The following is an 8,466-nucleotide window of genomic DNA, read 5'->3' as shown; positions in this document are numbered from 1 at the left end:
AAGCTGTCATTTTAGTTACATTCAAGCAGCTGACAAATGATGACAATACAAAAATGCCAAACATACAAAAACGACAGCTCTTCAAATGTCCACTTGAGGCTGCAGCTGGAAAGACAGCGACCTTTGATAAAACTGGCCTTGTAGCACATTGTCTAGCTTACAACGATGGGAAAGAGGCATTGTTTATGATTTTACAACGTATATCTCATGAGTTATTGATGTCGGAAGTCCGAATCTGTGAATATCTTGCCAGATTTACCTAACTGTTTAGCAGGTTGAAAATGGTTCAATATCAAAAGAATAATTTGCTCATATCACGTCGACACGTGTTTGATTTGTAAAAGTGTAGAAGCAAAAAAGAATAAAACTAAACTGCTGATGTCTACTCCTCGTCCTGCAGGACTCTCCCTTAAAGGCGGTACAGATGCTGTGGATAAACTTCATCATGGACCCTCTGGCCGCTCTGGCTCTTGCCACCGACCAGCCGACGGAGTCTCTGCTCAAACAAAAATCTTGCGGACGCAACAAAACCCTCATCTCCAGGACCATGATGAAGAACATTCTGGGCCACGCCGTGTACCAGCTTGTCGCTATTTTTATCCTGGTCTTTGCTGGTGAGCTCAGGGGAATCCTCCATCCAAGTTTAGAGACATCTGTGTAATTATAGAAGATCTTAGATTCACTTTGTGGTTCTTTTCTTTCATTACTTCTCAGGTGAGAAATTGTTTAATATTGACTGTGGCCGCAATGCTCCCCTGGACTCCCCGGCATCAGTGCATTACACTATTGTGTTTAATGCATTCATTATGATGCAACTTTTTAATGAAATAAATGCCAGGAAGATACATGGAGAGAGGAGCATATTTGAGAACATGCATAAGAACCTCATGTTCTGCAGCATTGTTCTGGGAACCTTCACCCTGCAGGTAATTAATGATGCTGCCATGTCTGTCTAGACAGACAGAGATATTTTATTTAAGGTCTGTTTACACGTTACATTTCTGAAAAATAAGGAAACTTATGTGCAAAGTATCGTGCAAATTAGGTTGGTAGAAAAATTAAAGTGAGAAATTGTGCTGGTATTTAGACTACAAAAAAAGTATTAAAAAGTCTAAGTAGAGTGTAAAATAGAAATAATGATAAGCGTAACAAAGGAAGCAGGAGAGGAGAAGAACCCAAACAAAAATATTGTTAAACAGACTGTCCTTACCAACCACTATGGTAGCTGATGATGTGCTGTCTACACAGGGCTGATGGTCAGCCTGAAGTCAGGCACCGGATGAAATGACTTTTCACAAATGTTGTCCACATTTTGGTTAAAAATTGTTAGGTTTCCATTTCTGAATTTTGTGGATGTTGTTGGTTTGTACCGGTAACACCCATGGGAGTATTCTGGAGCCACGGGCCCAGTTACAAAACTATATTATGTATTATAATGCGCCTCTGAGCATACATAACTTACAGCTACCCTATTTTACACGGTTTGAAGATGCATGTGAACAGCACTCAGGCTGCAGCTTCAGGACAACGTGTGTTATTGTTGTTGTTAAGATTCAGCAGAGCAGCAGCCTTCAAATACCTTTCTAAAAACTCTGAAGCAAAAGCCCATCCATGAGACATTAAAAATGAAACAAAGAGACAGTTATACATTTGTCTAGTACTTAAAAAAAGGGTGATAAATATTTCAAACCCAGTTTCCATGTGATTCATTTTGATGGTGCAAACTGAACAAAGAATCGCAAAGTGTTTCTTTGAGCCAAAACCAGCAACATCTCTTTAATTTTTAATGAAATCCTTGACCTGCCTGTGGCACCAGTTAGCACTGCAGTTGCACATCTAAGAACAGCTCACAAATACATCAACTATTTCTGAAAACACATCACTGCAGCTTTGAGCAAACGGGGAAATACTGCCTTTGTTGAGGACTACTTTCAGATGCAGATTAACACATACTTGGAGCTGGAGGGAGTGTATGTTGCAGCAGGAAAGTGTGTCTGAGATTGAGCAAAAAATAAATTGTAGTGTATGTGTTCATGGTAATGAAGTAACAGGTCGCTCAGTTTAACACTGTGGCTCATGTATTCAGTTATTTTCAGACAACAGTAAAGCTCTTTCTCAGAGGAACAAGTTGTGTCCAGCTATGGAAAAGCAGATGGTCCGTTTTAGCAGGATCATTGTTAGTTTTGTTGGCAACAAAACAGTATCAAATATCACCAGTCTAATCCTTTCAGACTGTACACTCAGAGTTTCTTTTCGTCCACAGATTATCATTGTCCAGTTTGGAGGGAAGCTGTTCTCCTGCAAGCCTCTCAGCATGGAGCAGTGGGCGTGGTGTTTTTCATCGGTGCAGGGGAGCTGCTGTGGGGACAGGTGAGACCAAAACCACATTTGGTTCTGCTCTGAACAAACAGCCAAACATGAAATAGCAGCATGACTTCTGAGAACAAAATAGTGTGTACTGAGGAGAGGATAAAGAGGTGGATACAAAGACTGAGAACAGTGACAGAAAGACGCTGACAGAGAGAGACTGATCTGAGCTCTGTGGTTTATTTTAGAGGTAAAGCGCCTGTAGTTTCTAACAGACTGAAGGAGGAGGTGACAGAGATATAAAAAGCTGATATGCAGCTGTGCAGGGTGTGTCTCGCTCCTCTATTTAAAGGAGGAGTCAGGGACACTGATCCAAGACACATTTTGTCAATTTCTGTGAATATCTTCTCACAGTGTGCAAACTGCTTGTTCTGTGTGCACTAAAAAAATCTGTACAAGAAACAAAGCGGGTCAGACTGATCTGCACACCATGAATCAGTGCAGCCCAACAATTCTTCAGAATCACAGACTCCACCTTTAATTTATCAATGAAAAAGCAATTATACAAGTACATTAGATGAGTATGTTATTTATATTATAAATATGTGAACATAAAAAGGGAATAAAGCTAATTGCAGTGTGCAGGATTTCTCTCCTTTGAATCCTTTTTCTTTTCTACAATAATTCCAAATTGCCTCCGCTGTACTTCAGTAAACACTGCCTGCAGTTCAGCTGCAAATCTCCCCAAATTTTTGTCATGCAACTGTTGATACCAGCTGAGTTAGAGTCATGACAAAGAGTTGTTTTTTTGGGAATCTCGTCAGAGCAAATGATTTATTATTAGCAAAATTTAAAATGTGAATTGTAAAATAAAGTATTTTCGATAAAATATCACATTGTGAAGTTTAGATTTGGTTAATATTTCTGATGGAACAGCACCAGGATAGCAAAAGGTTGAAAACCTCATGAGTCTTTCTTTTTTTTTTCTTTTTACAGTTTTTAGATGTGATAAATGTGTACTATTTTTGTTTTCTTTCTAAATATAATATGCCTTTTAAACCTGCCTTCAGATATTTGCATGCAGAAGGTCAATACAGTTAAAGAACTCATGCCAGATCCTGTAAAACTAAAATCTGAGTTCCTGATCACAAACTGATTCTTTGTCACTGACTAAGCTGTGACCAACAGGAAAAAATTCTAAGAGTTCCGGTGATTCCACAGAAAGGAGACATCAAGAGAGACTTAGAGGAAAATCAAACCTACTGGACTGATAAAATAAATGCAGCATTGTCTCAGAAACAGTGAATAGAAGAGCAAGTTGTTAAAGATATATTCAGCATGGTGAAACATCTTTCTACAGCTGATGTGCAGAACAGAGAGGAAAAGTCTGTAGAAGCTGTGAGAATGTAAATAATTAAATATCTATAATATGCAGAGCCTCATTATTTTCAGTTTTGTTTAAACTGGAAAATGTACATACTGATTCTTTTTTCAGTTTCTGTTAAACTTGTTTTTCTGTGAACCTCAGGTGATCTCAACCACGCCATCGCCCCACCTGGGGTTCCTGAAAGTGCCCAGTCAGACTGAAAGAGAGAGCGAGGTGCACAGGGAGGAACTGACAGAGGGCGCTGATGGGACGGGGCTGGAGGGAGACCAGGTCCTCTGGCTCAGGGGCCCAAACCGCCGAGGTGACCGGTGGGACAGGCCAGCAACGCCTCCATCTACAGCTGGGGAACGCTTCGCTGGCACCTTCGGGCTACGGGCAGGGAGAGTAGCCGGAGCTGGGCGTGTGTCCGTCCGCCGTAGCGCTGAGGCGGGCCGCTCAGCGGGAGGGGAGGCGGAGGTCCTTGTGCCGACAGCAGTGCCAGGTCTGGTGGTGGGGAGCTCCGTGGGCTCTGGATGGTGATGCCCGTTATGGCAGGTAGCAGACTCAGCTCCGGTACGACGATCCAGGGTCGTGCCAGGGCAGTGGAGGCTCCCAGAACGTCTCCGCACAGCCTCCTCTAGGAGCCTCCGGCGTGAAACAGAGGTCGAGGCCCGGGATGACAGCTGCTGATCCGGGACTGCAACCGGCGGGGACGCCGATTCGGCGGTGTGTACAGCCGTCTCGGTGTCCAGCAGCGGAGGGGGAGCCGCCGGGCCATTGGAGCAGGAAGTCGCTGACACGCCGTTGGCCGCTGGTGCGGAGAAAACTGCTGGCTTTTCTTCAGTCTGTGACAGGGCCATGAAGCGGTTCGAGAGGGAGAGTGGGGGCGAGACGGCTTTGACTGGGGTCTTCTGCCTGCCCCGGATCACTACCTCTGTCCACGATCGCTGGCGGTTGGGTGTAGAGCAGGACGAGGGTCGTGGACAAGCGGGATCCCAGGGTGCCGTGTCCTGGAAGGCCGCAGAGAGAGAGAGGCAATCCTCATGGACTGCTCATGGGCCACCTCCATAGTCCTGGCCAGCAGAGCGTCTTTGTCCCTCAGCTCAGCGGAGAGACGGCGAACATCTTCCAGCAGGTCAGCTATCTTTTCATTCGCCATTCTAAGTTTTGGGTCTTCCCCAGGGTACACAGAGGTAGCCATGTCGCACTGAGCTGTCGCACGGAAGTGACACGGAAGTGACGTAACAGTCACTCCTAAGTCCAAAATACTCAGCAGCAGCCTCTGCTTTGTCAAACCAAGAGTTGTAGTATGACCAGCAGGAGACAATTGATGGCTGCAGTAAATTTGGTGACACTACAGTGAATAAAAGTTAAGTAACAATTAGGGCTGGGGCTTTAACGCGTTAATTCCGATTAATTGCTGCGAAAATAACGCGTTAAAAATAACGCGATTTTTTTGCACCCTCCTCAGTTCCCTCATTTCTGGCACACCGGTAACTCTGATGAACACTCCAGCCCAGTAGGTGGCGGTAATGAACCTAAAGTCTGTCTGTAGCCATGAAGAAGAAGCACAGGAAGTACTGAGTGAAGTCAGGCACTGGTGAACAGTGAAGGAAGACCAGATTGAGCTTGTTGGGCAGAAATTTTCCTTTTAAAAATCTTCCCGATGGCAGCTTGGATAAAAGCCTGGTTGTGTGCAAATTGTACAACAAAGAGTTTTCTGATCACTGCGTCACTTCAAGCCGACGGTATCACCTCAATGTAAAACATGTTGCCGTTAGCACCAGAGCTAACGTTAGCTACGAGTCATGCTAACGGCTAACGGGGTAGCCATCCAATAATAGACCACTTTTCTAGACAGTGCTTGAGTTTACAGAAAGTCTTAAAATGTTGAATAAAATCGCTATAATTGCACTTAGATTTGCAGTAATCTGTGAACGTAGCAGACAGATGAAAAATGCAGATAAATAGAAATGTGTAGAGCCGAAGAATGGGAGTCGGAGGCGGCGTGTTTAACACAGAAGCCCAGGCTTTATTCTCCATAAAACCGGCAAAACAACAACAAACCCATTAACATGTAACACTCTCGTGTAACCCCCTAAACTGTCCCCCATGACGCACAAAGGTTCCCCCCTGCCCTGACCCACTGTCATTGGGTGAATTATGAACTAAATCACCACACGAGCCCCCCCAGAATTCACCCATACACAAAGTCACTGTGGCGAGAGGGTACGATGGGTCGGCCTCTGCGACTCCTTGGAACTGGAGGGGGGGAGTAGGACTGTGCGGAGTCCATCCCAGCAGGAGGTGGGCTGCGGGTGGGGGAAGCCGGAGGGCATCCAGACGTGACAGACACTCTGGGTGGGCGACCTCGACGTGGGGGCCGGGCCAACTAGGGCGGGAGGCTCAAATCCAAGTACGCAGGTTTGACACGAGCCACTGAAACCTGTTCTGGCCTTCCACCAATGTCCACCACAAGATGTTTGGACCCATGTTCCAAGAGACGAAAGGGCCCGTCGTACGGGGACTTAAGGGGGCCACGATGAGCATCATGGCGAATGAACACGTGACTCGCAGAGTGCAGCTCGACCGGCACCCTGGATACGGGTGTGCCGTGTTGAGAAGTGGGCACCGGAGCAAAGGCCCTGGCACAATCCCGTAGTGAGGCACGTTGAGCAGATGCAGACCAGGGAGCCGTTGTGTGAGGCAGGAAGTCCCCGGGGACCCGCAGCGGCTGACCGTACACAAGCTCGGCGGAGGAGGACTGAAGGTCTTCCTTGGGCGCTGTCCTGAGGCCAAGCATGACCCAAGGAAGCTTGTCAGTCCAATTAGCATCAGCCAGGGAGGCCTGAAGTGCAGCTTTCATGGAACGATGGAACCTCTCACAAAGGCCGTTGGCTTGGGGATGGTACGCGGTGGTACGGTGGAGCTTCATCCCTAAACTGTCAGCCATAGCATTCCAGAGTTCAGAAGTGAACTGGGAACCTCGGTCAGAAGAAAGGTCGGCAGGGGTTCCAAAACGGGCAACCCAAGTTCCAATAAAAGCCCGGGCAATGTCCGCAGCAGACGTGGATGTTAGCGGGACCGCCTCTGGCCAGCGGGTGGTCCTGTCCACCATGGTGAGGATGTAGGTGAACCCCTGCGACGGTGGAAGAGGACCGACCAAATCAATGTTGACATGATCAAACCGTCTTTCGGGAACTGAGAACCGTTCCAAGGGAGCCTTCGTGTGTCGGTGCACTTTAGCCCGCTGGCAGGCCACGCATGTGTCCGACCAGGCCTTCACGTCCGTCTTCAGCCCTTGCCAAACGAACTTAGCAGCCACCAGGCGGACCGACGGCTTTCTGCCTGGGTGTGAGAGGTTGTGTACTGCCTCGAACACCGATCGTCTCCAGTTGACAGGAACAACCGGTCGTGGTTGGCCAGTAGAAACATCGCACAGGAGCACCGCGCCCGCATCTCCAAAAGGCAGGTCCTTGAGGTGCAACCCCGTGTTAGAGTCTTTTAGGGCTAGGATGCTGGGATCTGAAGTTTGGTCCTTCGCCATTTGATTGTAGTCGAGGCCCAGCTGAACAGTGCCGACCGAGGCCCTGGAGAGGCAGTCGGCGACAAAGTTGGACTTGCCGGCCAGGTGCTGGATATCCGTGGTGAACTCCGAAATGTACGAAAGCTGCCGTTGTTGGCGAGCAGACCATGGCTCTGTTACTTTGGACATGGCGAATGTCAAAGGCTTGTGGTCCACAAACGCTGTAAACTCCCTGCCCTCAAGCAAGAATCGGAAATGTCAAACAGCGAGCCAGAGCGCTAAAAGCTCCCTGTCAAAGGTGCTGTACTTGCGTTCTCTAGGGGTCAGTTGTCGGCTAAAAAATGCCAGCGGCTGCCAAGCGTCCTCCACCCATTGCTCGTGGACGGCGCCGACTGCATGGTCCGAAGCATCAGTGGTGATGGCGATGGGGGCGGTGGGTGACGGGTGAGCCAAAAGCGTTGCCCGGGCCAGAGCGTCCTTGACCTCCGTGAAAGCCCTATCACTCTCCTCAGACCAAGTGATGGCCTGATTAGGGGATTTACCCTTAAGTGCTTCGTACAAAGGCCGCATGATGTGGGCTGCGCGCGGAATGAAGCGATGGTAAAAGGTCACCATGCCGAGGAACTCTCTGAGAGACCGCACGGACTGTGGGTGTGGAAAGGCGGTCACGGCCTCAACCTTAGACATAAGGGGGTTACACCGTCCTTGGTGACCCTGTGTCCAAGAAAGTCAATGTCTGAACGGCCGAAAACACACTTAGCTGGGTTGATAATTAACTCGTGTTCGCTGAGTCTCGTGAAGAGTGCTCGTAAGTGGGCCAGATGTTCATCTGCGGAGGCGCTTGCTACAAGAATGTCATCCAAGTAGACGAAAATGAAAGGCATGTCCCGGAGGACAGAGTCCATCAGCCGCTGGAATGACTGGGCAGCGTTCTTCAGTCCGAATGGCATGCGCAGGTATTCGAACAGTCCAAAGGGGGTGATGACCGCTGTCTTGGGGACGTCCTCGGGACGCACTGGTACTTGGTGGTAACCTCGCACTAGGTCCACTTTTGAAAAGATCTGCTTACCAGACAAATGTGCTGAAAAGTCCTGGATGTGGGGGACTGGGTAGCGGTCCGGTCTTGTTTTATCGTTGAGGTGACGGTAGTCTCCACACGGCCGCCAACCACCGTTGGGTTTGGGGACGATGTGCAAGGGTGCAGCCCATGGGCTGTCGGAGCGACGAATGATGCCGAGCTGCTCCATGTGTGCGAACTCAGCTTTGG

The 8,466-nt window shown here is 48.2% G+C and overlaps 1 protein-coding gene across 1 annotated transcript; it reads left to right on the top strand.

Moving 5' to 3' along the window:
- The first annotated feature begins 404 nt into the window (after positions 1 to 404).
- LOC111586301 (plasma membrane calcium-transporting ATPase 4-like) lies at positions 405 to 4,778 on the top strand. The gene is made up of 3 exons (XM_035941878.2): positions 405 to 614; positions 2,264 to 2,370; positions 3,836 to 4,778. The coding sequence occupies exons 1-3, from the start codon at positions 425 to 427 to the stop codon at positions 4,211 to 4,213; spliced, it is 675 nt and encodes a 224-aa protein (XP_035797771.2). The 5' UTR covers positions 405 to 424; the 3' UTR covers positions 4,214 to 4,778.
- The last annotated feature ends 3,688 nt before the right edge of the window (positions 4,779 to 8,466 follow it).

This window comes from Amphiprion ocellaris, chromosome 20 (assembly GCF_022539595.1).
Source record: "Amphiprion ocellaris isolate individual 3 ecotype Okinawa chromosome 20, ASM2253959v1, whole genome shotgun sequence".
Taxonomy (NCBI): domain Eukaryota; kingdom Metazoa; phylum Chordata; class Actinopteri; family Pomacentridae; genus Amphiprion; species Amphiprion ocellaris.
This window is presented reverse-complemented; position numbering and strand designations above follow the sequence as displayed.

Excerpts from the sequence above, each read along its gene's own strand:
- LOC111586301 (XM_035941878.2), top strand. The coding sequence starts at position 425 with ATGCTGTGGATAAACTTCATCATGGACCCTCTGGCCGCTCTGGCTCTT. Across the intron at positions 615-2,263 it reads TTTTATCCTGGTCTTTGCTG|ATTATCATTGTCCAGTTTGG; the intron begins GTGAGCTCAGGG and ends TTTCGTCCACAG. Across the intron at positions 2,371-3,835 it reads GGGAGCTGCTGTGGGGACAG|GTGATCTCAACCACGCCATC; the intron begins GTGAGACCAAAA and ends TGTGAACCTCAG.